The 13,863-nt window shown below is 42.5% G+C and overlaps 1 protein-coding gene across 2 annotated transcripts; it reads left to right on the top strand.

Annotated features, from left to right (window-relative positions):
• Window positions 1-5,447: 5,447 nt before the first annotated feature.
• On the top strand, window positions 5,448-12,631 carry DDX5 (DEAD-box helicase 5). Of its 2 annotated transcripts, none has more exons than XM_063120010.1 (13): window positions 5,448-5,568; window positions 6,899-7,064; window positions 7,192-7,288; window positions 7,383-7,516; window positions 7,670-7,735; window positions 8,565-8,706; window positions 8,824-8,984; window positions 9,125-9,297; window positions 9,434-9,544; window positions 9,975-10,036; window positions 10,140-10,199; window positions 11,356-11,580; window positions 11,969-12,631. In XM_063120010.1, the coding sequence occupies exons 1-13, from the start codon at window positions 5,561-5,563 to the stop codon at window positions 12,340-12,342; spliced, it is 1,779 nt and encodes a 592-aa protein (XP_062976080.1). In that variant the 5' UTR covers window positions 5,448-5,560; the 3' UTR covers window positions 12,343-12,631. The 2 variants fall into 2 exon arrangements, with proteins under 2 accessions (XP_062976080.1, XP_062976079.1); XM_063120009.1 differs by having other exon boundaries at window positions 5,448-5,592.
• Window positions 12,632-13,863: the final 1,232 nt, after the last annotated feature.

Raw genomic sequence — 13,863 nt, 5'->3', positions numbered from 1 at the left:
TAACAACCATCTGGACAACCATCCGTCAGGTATACTTTAGGGCGGATTCCTGCACTGAGCGGGGGTGGGGGGTAGACTCCATGGCCTTATAGGCCCCTTCCCACTATACTATTCTATGATTCTATGAACTGACCTCCCCATTTCTGAGTTTTTAAGGGTTAGGGTTTGTAGTAGTGTAGATTGGTCCTGCACATAGAAAGTGCTGTTTGTAGCTGCAGAACTCAGAATCCCACTGGAATATTTATGGAGAAACATAAAGGTCCTGTGGGAAATCTGATAATTGCTGTACTGTTACTTGACTTTGTGGCTTGCTGTTTGTGTGAGTATTCCTTAAACACTTAGTGCTTTCAATGTTTCCAATCCTCATTTTTCCTGCACAAAAATAAGTGTGCCTTTTATGTTACCACCTTGTTTCCACTGATGGTCTTTTCCCCCTTTGTTTTAATGTGGGAGCAGAATAGTGTGGTCTTATGCCAGGTGTCTGACTTACATGTACCTCCATTTGCCACAGTTAGCATGGGTCTGTGGTAATGACATTATTGCCTACTGTGATGGTTTGCTGCTGCTGGCACCAGGACTTTCTATGCATCTGCAGTGATTCCTTGTGCTGCATTTATTTGGTCCCTGATATTCTGGGACTGTGTTGTGTGCTGTCATCTATAATCTAGGGCTGTTTTGGGGACTGAATTATTTCTATGGGTGGAGATAACAGTAGGGATGCAGGCAGCAGGGGACTCAGCAAGGCTCTCTAGGAAGTGCCTCCAATGGGGAAGCAGCATCCAGGGGACTCAGCACTGCTATCGCCGATTAAATGAAATCTCCGATTGGAGATAACAGTGGGGATGCCTCCAAGGGTGGATTTGGAATCTCTGTGGGCCTGGAAGTTCCATACCTCTTCACTCTAGATATATGCATTGTTACAAGGTAGCTACTGTGAGCAGTACTGACTCCATTTTGAAAAACCCCAAAACCCCACCTGCAGACTGAGAGCATTCACAAAAGGCCTGGGTCAAGTAACCATTTCCTGATAGACTGCTTCAAATGCATTCCCCAGAGACAAAGGTAGGGGTAAAACAAAGCAGAATATGATTGCTGGATGGCAAGAGTCATACCTGGTCATACACATGCTAATGTAGCCCTGTTGCTGAACTCCAGGCTGCATCAAGTACAGCCATCATCCCAAATCACCCTCTTTTGTTCCCATAGTAAGTAGATCTTTAGATAAGATCATACAAAAACCCTCAGGTTTGGGGGGGGGGAGAGAAAGGAGGCTAGCTCTCCTTTCTCTTGAACCAGAAACACAGAGCATACTACAGATTCCAGCTTGCGAGAGCAAGCTGCCATGGGTGAGTGCTTTGCCTCCCTGTATTCTTTTCCTCTTCACCTAAGACCAGGAGTTGCAACGCTCCCCACTTCTGGTCTACAGGAAAGGGCTGCAGCCCAAGGAAAGGTATATTGCCTTTAAAGATTCCCTCTACTCTTTCCCTTGCTATCTCTGTGTGTATGCTCTTAAGTCTATTTTACAGTCTGGAAACTGCTTCTAAGCCTCTACTTGCTCAGCTAATTTCCCCCAAAATAGCTTGTGCTTTTGTATCTGTTTCAACCTCAATAAATGTGCCGTTGTGGCATTATCCCCTTCAGTGCTGTAAGTTTCTTGCGTAAGAATCGCTTACTTAGCTACAGATGCTCTATTGCCAATGTCAAAAGATTCCTTATAAGCGGGTGTAACTCTTATTAGAATGTGTGCAAGTTTGTACACAGGTCTAATGAGAGCACATCATGTAACAGCATTCTGTTTTCCCCCATCTTCTGCTGTGTATACCTAGTATTGTCTATGCTTCCCACAATGTTACTGGTGGTGTACCTATCCCTGTTTCATGTTATTACATTAGCAAAAACCAAATAAATCACAGTTACTTTTCTTTCTTTGCTCAATTCCCTTTTCTAGACACTGCACAGAGAAACAAAATGTGGGTCTGTTCTCTCATGGTACATCACTACTGGTTTTTTTTATTTACAATATTTATATACCACTCCCTATCCGAAGATTTTGGAGCGGTGAACAAATAGAATAAAAGCACCATTAAAATTACATTTTTAAAAGAACAAAGTTCAGATAAAATCACAGCCAGTCTTTCAGGGACACTGTTGCTGAAATGTATAGTAGCTAACATGAGGTTAAGCATGACTATGCAGAAGATTACAGACGGCCTGATCATGCAAGGGATGTGGGAACAGACAGTATAGGACTGCAGTTAGATTCCCTTGTGCCAGTCTGAAAGGCCTAACCTAGGATTGGGCTTCTCAGAGGATAGCTATATATTTTTTCTGGCAGCGTTCTTATGCTTTTAACAGATTTGCATAACAGACAGAAATTCAGCAGAATCACATTTTCTCAACGATTAGGGTGGGGGGAAATCTATGGAAGATAGTCCCTATCTTCAAAAAGGGCAAAAAGGAGGAACCTGGGAACTACAGACCAGTCAGTCTGACATTCATCCCTGGGAAAATTCTGGAGCAAATTATAAAGAATTCAATCTGTAAACACCTTGAAATCAATGCGGTGATCACTAGAAGCCAACATGGATTTGTCAAGAACAAGTCCTGTCAGACTAATTTGATCTCATTTTTTGATCGGGTAACCTCCCTTGTGGACTGTGGGAATGCTGTGGATGTCATATATCTTGACTTCAGCAAAGCTTTTGACAAAGTGCCACATGATATTCTGATTAACAAACTAGCTAAAAGTGGGCTAGATGGAACAACTATTAGGTGGATTCACAGTTGGCTACAGAATCGGACTCAAAGAGTACTTATCAATAGAACTTTCTCAAACTGGGAAGAGGCAACGAGTGGGGTGCCGCAGGGCTCAGTCCTGGGCCCAGTGCTCTTCAACATTTTTATTAATGATTTGGACGAGGAGGTGCAGGGAACGCTTATCAAATTTGCAGATGACACAAAATTGGGTGGGATAGCTAATACCCTGGAAGACAGAAACAAACTTCAAAGTGATCTTGATAGGCTGGAGTGCTGGGCTGAAAACAACAGAATGAAATTTAATAGGGATAAATGCCAAGTTCTACATTTAGGAAATAGAAACCAAATGCACAGTTACAAGATGGGGGATACTTGGCTCAGCAATACTACAAATGAGAAGGATCTTGGAATTGTTGTAGATCGCAAGCTGAATATGAGCCAACAGTGCGATATGGCTGCAAGAAAGGCAAATGCTATTTTGGGCTGCATTAATAGAAGTATAGCTTCCAAATCACGTGAGGTACTGGTTCCTCTCTATTCGGCCCTGGTTAGGCCTCATCTAGAGCATTGCGTCCAGTTCTGGGCTCCACAATTCAAGAAGGACGCAGACAAGCTGGAGCGTGTTCAGAGGAGGGCGACCAGGATGATCAGAGGTCTGGAAACAAAGCCCTATGAAAAGAGACTGAAAGAACTGGGCATGTTTAGCCTGGAGAAGAGAAGATTGAGGGGAGACATGATAGCACTCTTCAAATACTTAAAAGGTTGTCACACAGAGGAGGGCCAGGATCTCTTCTTGATCCTCCCAGAGTGCAGGACACGGAATAACGGGCTCAAGTTAAAGGAAGCCAGATTCCAGCTGGACATCAGGAAAAACTTCCTGTTAGAGCAGTACGACAATGGAATCAGTTGCCTGGTGAGGTTGTGGGCTCTGCCACACTAGAGGCCTTCAAGAGGCAGCTGGACAACCATCTGTCAGGGATGCTTTAGGGTGGATTCCTGCATTGAGCAGGGGGTTGGACTCGATGGCCTTGTAGGCCCCTTCCAACTCTGCTATTCTATGATTCTATGAACTGGAAAAACAGCGGTAACTTACTGCTCAGGTAATCCAATCATCCTTTTGTCTACTGCATAATAGATTTATAACATTATTCTGGACATCTCCCACTTCGCAATCTGAACTCTCCAAAATACCTGTGATGCTATTCACACATTTTAATTGCATAGCTTTGTTGTTATATTTTGTCCAGCTGAAGATGACACATTTGTGATTGAGTTAAAACCAGACACAATTCTCTAAATCACTGGGGTTGAAGACTAATTGTAGGTTATGCTTTATTTGGGTATAGGGAAATAGTGTATGAATTGCTAACATTTGACCTTTACCTGAGGCCTGATTTATACATGCATATACATTACTTGGTTACTGGCAGCTGAGTGTAAACTGACTGCAGAGTAAAGCATGCCATTTAGTCTGACACAAAGATATAGTGTTGTATCTGTGATGGCCCATTCATATCAGCAATTTGCTGCTTGTCAAGTGGGGAAAATTGTCACAGAACAGGAAACAATCCAGCATTAGGGTATCTGAACTTAAATTCGCTGACTTCAACGGGCTGCCGGTGCTTGAAATAACCTTATGTAGATCCATTAAATGGGAAGGTACTTTAGAATGGGTGGGTAGAAAGTAGCTTTCCATGTTTTGAATTTCAATCAACTCTCCTTATAACTCCCTGCCAGCAGGGCCAATGATTAGGAACGCTGTGAGCTGAAGTCCAAAACATCTGGAGATCTGCCTTTTGCCCGCATCAGGGACATCAGCCAAGTATAGAAGAAAGCTATTTATTTATTTATTACATTTTTATACCGCCCAATAGCTGAAGCTCTCTGGGCGGTTCACAAAAATTAAAACCACAATAAAACAACCCACAGGTTAAAAGCACAATTACAAAATACAGTATAAAAAGCACAACCAGGATAAAACCACACAGCAAAATTGATATAAGATTAAAATACAGAGTTAAAACAGTAAGATTTAAATTTAAGTTAAAATTAAGTGTTAAAATATTGAGAATAAAAAGGGCTAGGCCCATAGGTCAGCTAACAAGGGCTTTCTTCATTGGAAACAATTAAAAGGGACCTAACACAGAGAAGGTCATAATTATTATTAAACATATGGTACTGGATTACCTCTTTCTCGCAAAAGAGGATGCAGGGCAAGCGCCTAAGTAGTTAGGCTTCCCCCACGGAAAGCAACCAAAACTCCCAAGGCAAGCGTACTATAGTGTGCGCAGGCGTGGGCGTGAAACGGAAAATCCATGCATTTGTTGGGGAGGGCAAAACCCCACAAGCTGGTGCAGGCTCGGGGATTTCTGAGTCGGGTGAGAGAACAGCTATTGAGCTGAAACGACAACACCCAAGACTGGGAGGGGCCCTTCAATTTGGTCTTGAAGGAAAAGAAAAGCCGGTGCGCCGGCCGGCCGGCTCTATATAATACAAGAGAGCGCTTGCGGCTCCTATAGGCCACAGCACACTCACATACCCAGTCTTGGCCCCGCCTACAAGGAAAAGAGAAGAGAACCTTCAGCCCGCTCGAACTGGAATCTAGAGCAGGGGAGGGGCGCGCGGGATCTTCAGTGACGTCACGAGCCGGCTTCCCGGCATTCGCGGCGGTGCCGGGTATATAACCGGCATCCGGCTGCCCAGACACTCCCCATTCAGTCGCCCTCGTCATCGGCTTCGTTCGTGGTCCTGGTCATCATCTCAATATCCGTTGTTGAAGGCCGTCTTGATCGCCGTTGTCAGCATGCCTGGGTATTCCAGTGAGAGGGACCGCGGGTGAGCCGTGGGGGCTCGATTTAGTTACCTCACGACCGACCCTTGGCGGCGCCTGAGGCTCGGGTTTTATAATCCTGGGCGAGGAGCGGGATCGTTAAAATGGCGGCGGTAGAATGAGCCGTTTCCCATCTGCCGCTGAAGGCGCGCGGGAGGGGGAAAAAGGGAGGGGGAGAGAAAGAAACAGCGAAGGCTTCCTTTGAGGACGGAGCGTGGCGTTGTGTGTGGGAGGGGGCTTCGTGGATGTCACTAGCGGCGGACAGAGTTTTTGTAGATGTCTCGCGGCAGCCAAATATTAAGATTGCGCAGGGTCGGGGGTTTCGGAAACGAAGGCGAGAGAAAGGAGGATTAAATGTGGGTGGAGGGAGGAGGGATGACGAAGAGTGTATGGGCTGCGTTGGCGGGAAGAAAGGGAGGGAGGAAATGCAGTGAATGCGGTAGTCGGAGGGGAAATAGCGTGGCTGTGGGGCGAAAGGGTTTTGATTAAACCTTTTCGTTTCCCCTCTGCGCCTGCCGCTTTCTCGCCGAAGCCGGCTTCCATTTCCCTTTTGTCTTGATTCGAGCGGATGTTAATGGCTGGCCCCGCCATGCGGTGACTGAGGGGAAATCAAAATGCCGGCGGCTGCCTTTGTTCCTCCTCTCCGTCTACCCCTCTCTATCCCCGCCCCGGCGTTAAAATGGACGCGCCGACTAGAAAATGTGGCGTAGACGGAAAAGACAAAGGGGAGGGGGGGAAGCTCCGCCGCAGCCTCTCCGACGGGTTTCCTTTATGTGGGGACGGCGCTTTTTGGCGGCCTCTTCCACCCCACCGTCTACTCTTCCACGCGCACCAGACAAAAGCTTAGCTGAGAATCGGGATTGATTTAGTGAACGAAGGGGGGGAGGGTATCCTTCTCGCTAGGCTTAAGCCCTTTCGGCAATGTGCGCAGGCGCCAGCACGCAGTTCTTCGTTTCTTCTAGTGCCCTAGAAAGAAGCCCTTTATCGTTCTTTCAAAGAGAAAAGTAGCCTAATCCTGTTGCTGGAAAAGCAAGCTTCTTACCGGAACCGTGTAGGTTTCATAATTATCCCCGCCCACTTAGGAGCCTGACGCAGAGAGGGAGTGCCAAACAATTGGTTAAGAAATCTGTTTTGTAGTACGTTATTAAAGTACAGATTTCTCTCCTAGTATTGTACCTTCTGCTTTAAGTCTCCTCTAAATCCTAGTCTTTAACTGAGGTTTACAGAAGTAAACGTAAATGCTACAACAAAAGCAGTACTACTAAGGCTATTTACTTAAAAGTTATTAAAGGATTGCATTTTCCTTGACAGGTTTGGTGGCCCTCGTTTTGGAGGAAGTAGAGGGGGATCTTTAGGTGGGAAGAAGTTTGGAAACCCTGGAGAAAAGCTTACAAAGAAGAAATGGAATCTAGATGAGCTTCCCAAATTTGAGAAGAACTTCTACCAGGAACATCCTGATGTTGCTAGGCGTGCTATGGTATGTAAAGTGTCTTCTAGATAGTTCAAACATGCGACTGTGTCTCCATGGTATTGAAAATAGAATTTTTGTAGCTACTGTGAATATTATGACTGAAGGCTGATGAAGGCCTTTGCTTTATTTGCAGCAAGAGATTGAACAATATAGAGCAAGCAAAGAGATCACAGTTAAAGGCCATAACTGTCCAAAACCAGTTATGAATTTCTATGAAGCTAATTTTCCTGGTAAGTAGTAATACCATTGACCATGCATTTTTGTATACACTTTAGTTAAGTATGAGGGTCAGACTTTTAACTAGTTCGCTGCTTCATCTTCTAGCAAATGTTATGGAAGTAATTCAGAGACAGAATTTTACTGAACCAACTGCTATTCAGGCACAAGGTTGGCCTGTTGCCTTGAGTGGACTCGATATGGTTGGTGTAGCACAAACTGGATCAGGGAAAACATTGTCTGTAAGTAGCTGTTCAGAAGTTTAAAAGCTTTAAGGGTACAATCCTATGCCTGCCATGATAGGTGGTGGATGCTGGGAGTTGTGGGACTTATTTTTATCTAAATATGCATAAGATCATGCCCTAAACTAAAGACTTCTTGTCTTCTCTTAATAGTATTTGTTGCCTGCCATAGTACATATAAATCATCAGCCATTCCTAGAGCGAGGAGATGGGCCTATTGTAAGTACTGAGCAATATGAATTGTGTGTGAATGTCTTCACTATAAAATAGTAAAATGAGTTCATGGTTGGATTGAGCTGAAAGTTTTGAATTTCTCAATTTTGGATTCAAAATTCAGGAAGACAAGAGTTGAAAAATAAATAGGGATAAGACCAAAGCCCAGATGAAATTGTGCAAATAGCTGGGGAGTGACAATGGCCTACTAGTTTCCTTTTGTATTGTGTTTTATTTACTGTTAGCCTGTGTGCTGGAGCTCTTCAGCAGCCATGTTTTTCTTTTCTTTTGTATTAGAATGCCCCCAGGTGTAGTATTCTGAAGGGGAAATGTTGACCGCAGAGGAATATTGTCACTATTGTACTAAACCCAGATTTCCAAAATGCCCTTTTAATTTGTCCACCAGGATACTTTGGTTTGTGGATAAAACAACCCCATAACCTTTTTGTTAGCTTAATTTTGAGTTAAAATTAACTCAAACAACCAAAAGTATTTGGGTTTAGCAATCGTAGTAACAACCTACCTGGGTGTTCGTGTTTTGTTTCTGCAAGTGGCTCGCGCACAAGGTCCCTGCAAATTGTGGGTTCCTTAATCCACAATATGGTGCTGTGACATGGAAATGGCTTCATTGCTGATAACCTTTGGCAGTAGTATAGCTCAAGAAAGAAAGCAATTAAAAATGAATTCACTTGTGTCTCTGTTCTACTTCGTTGTGCAGCATATCTCTTTCAAAATAAAATGTCATGTCTTTGGTGTAATACCAGAACTAAGTTGGATCCAACACCAATAATTGCTCCACAGTACAATGACTCTGTTTTTACACTTTTGTCCATAGTGTCTGGTGCTGGCACCAACTCGAGAACTGGCTCAACAAGTGCAGCAAGTGGCTGCAGAATATGGCAGAGCCTGCCGTTTGAAGTCTACATGTATTTATGGAGGTGCTCCTAAGGGACCACAAATACGTGACCTGGAAAGAGGTATAAAAATGACCATTTAGCAGTGTTCTAATACGTGTTTAGACTATGATAGTTTTGTACTGCAGAAGCTACAAAACCACATGTCTACCTGATACCTCTTTATCTCTCTGTTTTCAGGTGTGGAAATTTGCATTGCAACACCTGGCAGACTTATAGACTTCTTGGAAGCTGGGAAAACCAATCTCCGGAGATGCACATATCTTGTTCTTGATGAAGCTGACAGAATGCTTGATATGGGATTTGAACCTCAGATCCGAAAAATTGTAGAACAGATTAGAGTAAGTGTAAAAGTTTACACTTCGCCGATGTACTAAAAGATGATTGGAAATCTGTGTTGGAACGTACTTGTTCCAGGCTTGCATTTCCAACATCCCAGTTTTATGAGTGGAATGTTAAGAAATGTTACATTTATTTCCAGCCGGATAGGCAGACTCTGATGTGGAGTGCAACATGGCCTAAGGAAGTTAGGCAGCTTGCAGAAGACTTCTTAAAAGAATATGTACACATCAACATTGGTGCACTGGAGCTAAGTGCAAACCACAATATTCTGCAGATAGTGGATGTATGTCATGATGTAGAGAAGGATGATAAGTAAGTAAAAGGAAATACTTTCCACTGAAAATACAGTTGAAGTGTTTTTGTAGCACTTTAACCATGTCAGTATATTTTAAGTCCTTTTCCGGTGTATGTTTTGCTGCTCTGATAAAATATTTCCTTGTTGTGACAGGCTTATTCGGTTGATGGAGGAAATTATGAGTGAAAAAGAAAACAAGACTATTGTGTTTGTGGAAACCAAAAGAAGATGTGATGACCTTACTAGAAAAATGAGGAGAGATGGGTAAGCATTTTCAGTGAAATTAATTAATATAGGTAGTGGGAGGAAAAAATAGTCTCTAGAGCATATAGGATTCCTTTTTAACTTGTTCCTGTGGTGCCATTCTGCTGCCATACAAATCATTATATAGCTGTAGCAGCAGCACATTGCTATTGTTGTTTTCCTAATCCCTTTCTTGCAATTTCTGGTACTAGCAAACCAGGACTAATTGGATTCCATTTTACTTGCAAAAATAAAAATTTCACAGTCATATTCTTTCCAAACTTTGTGTGAAGCTATGGTGGTTGTGCCAGCAAAAACATTGTACTTGGGTCTTGCTGGTATAAGTGGAGGATTTTGTTCCCAGGGATCCAGTGTACTATTTAAGTAGTGCATAATAACTTGGTGACTTGAAAAAATAACAAAGCTTATACAAGGTTAAATATAATTGCAGGTGGCCAGCAATGGGTATCCATGGAGACAAAAGTCAGCAGGAGCGAGACTGGGTTTTAAATGGTGAGTAATTCAGAATGGGTTCAAAGTTACTAATTACAACTTGTGATTTTTCTGCCAGATGCTGAATGTTAAATATGAATTAATCACTTTTTCCTTGTTGTAGAATTCAAACATGGGAAGGCTCCTATCCTGATTGCTACAGATGTTGCTTCCAGAGGTCTAGGTTAGTACAATTCTAATCTTGGGTGACACACAAATTTTAAAGAAAGTTCGTTGCTTTCTTTAACCTCTGCATTTTTCTAAGTTTTTTCACATAAAGGTGCAGTCTTTGTGGCAAGGCCTAGGCATGACAATCGGAGGACTCGAGGGGGATGGAGGACTAGTGGAAGTGATCGTCTGGACGCTTCCAGTCCAATAGAGAGGTGAAAGTTGAACATTGTGTGCCAGTAATCTTCAAAAGGCAAAGACAAAAACTACGACCCTATAAACTGTTCTCTCAAGCGGTAGCTTCATTCACGGTTCACTTTTGCCCGGTTATTTCTACTGTTCCATGCTTTGCATGACTGCCATGGTGCACTGCTGTTTAGTCTGTGTGCATACTGTTTGCTGTGGTCCGTGAGTCTTTGGATTTCAGTGAGTTTGCTGAAATGTCGAAGAATAATTAAACTTCAGTGGTCTCTGGTTTTTTTTTCCAACCTTTGAAATGGAGAGAGCAGCTTTAAAATGTACTGAGCCTTGTACAAATTGGTGAGTACTGGCACATGAAATTTGAAAGTCCACCTCTCATTTACAAGTTGGGGTGGGAAAGCAGTGGCTTTTCAAACCTGGAGTTCCTCCGTCACCTATACCCTAACCGTCATGTCGAGACCTGCCAGAGAGAGACACACTCAAGTGAACGCTGGCTTCTTGGAAGCGCTTGCCTAGACGAGACACAGTGCATGAAAACAACTTGATGACCTTTCGGGGACAGGTATGTTTTTCTTGCAGCTGCGGTTGAAAGGTCTTGGCAAGACGAGCAGTGTGGCCCTCTTTTTGAGCTTCTGGTGTGTGGCAAAACCTCATTTTTATATCGAGGTCCTTGGGAGCACACGAAGAGGCTACTGTGAACTTATTGGTCCTACTGCAAGAAGCATTCAGATGTCACTTGACTTGTAGGGGCACTCTGGTAAGGATTTAGATCACGGGGTTAATTACAAAGAGGTTCAGAGGGAAGAGTGCATCCATGATCTCAGTTTTCTTTTTTGCAGGCATAGATAATTTAACATTCTTTACAGCAGTTAGCATCTTAAAGTCTATTACTGTCTAACTTGCTTTTTCATCTGGCTGTTGTGGTGTGCAAAATTTTGTACATTGCTTTGCTGCACTGCAACACTTTACAGATGTGGAAGATGTGAAATTTGTCATCAATTATGACTACCCTAACTCCTCTGAGGACTATATCCACCGAATTGGACGAACTGCCCGCAGTACCAAAACAGGCACAGCATACACGTTCTTTACACCTAACAATATAAAGCAAGTAAGCGACCTCATCTCTGTACTTCGTGAAGCTAATCAGGCAATCAACCCCAAATTGCTTCAGTTGGTTGAAGACAGAGGTTCAGGTAGGTTATTCATTACAGCTGTTAGCATCTTAAAATCTGTCTATCTAGCTTTTTCATATCTTTACTTTCATCTGTCTCTAGTGTCAACTTACTAATTGTACTTCTAACCTCAGATTCTTAATAGCATGTACTAGTAATGGACTTTCACATCAGCATTCCTTTTTCCCCCCAATGGTACTTGTTTGCAATGTTACAGTAGTAGATAATTGTTAGCAAAATTACCTTTCATTATTTTAACATGTACTTTGTAAAGTTCTGTTGAACTAGAGTACTATTACAACCATATAGGATTGGAAGGATTAGTTGTAAGCCTTTGCCAAAAGAGAAGATATTCCTGTTATGCATGGCTGCCCATGAGTATGTTTAACTTGCCTTCTAATCTTTACAGGTCGTTCAAGAGGTGACCGACGTGACAGATACTCTGCGGGCAAAAGAGGTGGATTTGGTTTTAGAGAGAGGGAAAACTTTGAAAGAACCTATGGTGCAGTGGGCAAGAGAGACTTCGGTGCAAAAACTCAGAATGGTGGCTATGGTGCTCAAGGTTTTGGTAATGGAAATGCCTTTGGAAACAACTTTGGAGCAGCTGGCATGCAGGGTGGATTTAGGGCTGGCACCCCAGCTTATCAGAATGGCTATGACCAACAGTATGGAAATAACATGGCAAACATGCACGGTGCAATGAACCAACAGCAGTATGCATACCCTGCAACTGGTGGTACGGCAATGATAGGCTATCCAATGCCAGCAAATTATACCCAATAACTTAGTATATTTAAGTGTCTTGTTTTTCATAATTGCTCTTTATATTGTGTGTTGACAGGATAGTTATTTAAAATCTTATGGAACATGCAGAAATGTCTGCAGTGCAGCAGTAACTATGGTGCACTTTTCCGCTATTTAAGTTGAATATTCTCTACATTCCTGAACAATTTTTAGTTTTTTGTACTAGAAAATGCAGACTGTGTTTTCACGAAGTAAATGTACAGTGATTTGAAATACAACAACTTGGAGGCAATGCATGGCCTTCCAATAAAGATATTTGAAAACAGAATTTGCTTGTTAGATGTTTGAGACCTAGTAAAAGTGGTCTGCCACAGCCTCATACACAAGTTACTACAATACATTTAGGCACATTTTAGATCAATGGGTGAGCTCTAATTTGTTTGAAAACTACACCTTCAAAGCTGTAGTTTTATCCAAAAGTCTTATCTTCATGAAGATTTCTATAAAATTTTAAAGATATGCCAGTTAAGGTTTGAGTGGTGCTAAGAAAGCAGTGCTACTTAACCTTTGGTTAAGAATTGCTCTACTGATTTATTATCTTCCACCACAAAAGCTGGCAAGTGAACATTTCAATATCTCAAAACTATTTGTACTCAATGTAAAAAAAATGAGAAGCTTGTACATAGTGAAATCCTACAGTGTACAAATGGAACAGATAAAGTCAATTTTATATGTATTCCTACAGAAGCAGGAATTGGACAGTTGTTCCAGCTCAGTTCCGTAAAGTGACTTGACAACCTGAATCTCGCCTGTGTTGAGATTATACATATGTGTACTCTCCTCCCTTGCCCCTCCCTATTACCGAAAGCCTCCTTAATAAATATTGAACAGTCCACTATCTTCTTAGTAACTGTATTTTACTTAAACTTCTGTTCTGATTTTCTCCAGAGCAACAGTTAGGATGGGAGTTTAAAACTCCATCCTATCCCAAATTGAGAACTACATTTGCTAGATTTACAGTGAGGGTTTGATTTACGCTGAAAGTTTGGAATAAATGTGTACATAAGTCCTGAAACTGGTGGAAGGGTGACTCTACCACTTCAACTGGAAAGGTTTACCATGCCTTGTTCTGTGCTCTCAGAAGGGAGGAACAGGAACTTCTACAGCACCTATGGTTTTGGAAACTCTTCCTGATTTGCTCCAGCATGGGAATTGGCTGCTGTTTAACTAGAACAGGGCTAGGCAAGCTTCTTGTACTGTCGGTACGTTACAACAAAATGGCAAAGGACAAGTAACCTGCTTGAAAAGACCAAGGAATGTTTCTGGAGCCACATTGATGGGTACCATGTTGCCACCCCTGAACTAGATGATTGAAAAGAAGGGTTAATGGGGATTTGGAGCAGGCTCAAGGTTATAAGCTAAAGCTTGATCAGAATTACTTCATGAAGTAGATAACCATCTAAAATATTCTAGGTTCCTGATACTAAAGAGGTGTGGCTTGAGATGTTCTAGCATCAAAAGCAAGAACAAATAGTTACTAGGACAACTCACTCAAACTCC

This window comes from Elgaria multicarinata, chromosome 3 (assembly GCF_023053635.1).
Source record: "Elgaria multicarinata webbii isolate HBS135686 ecotype San Diego chromosome 3, rElgMul1.1.pri, whole genome shotgun sequence".
Lineage (NCBI taxonomy): Eukaryota > Metazoa > Chordata > Lepidosauria > Squamata > Anguidae > Elgaria > Elgaria multicarinata.
This window is presented reverse-complemented; position numbering and strand designations above follow the sequence as displayed.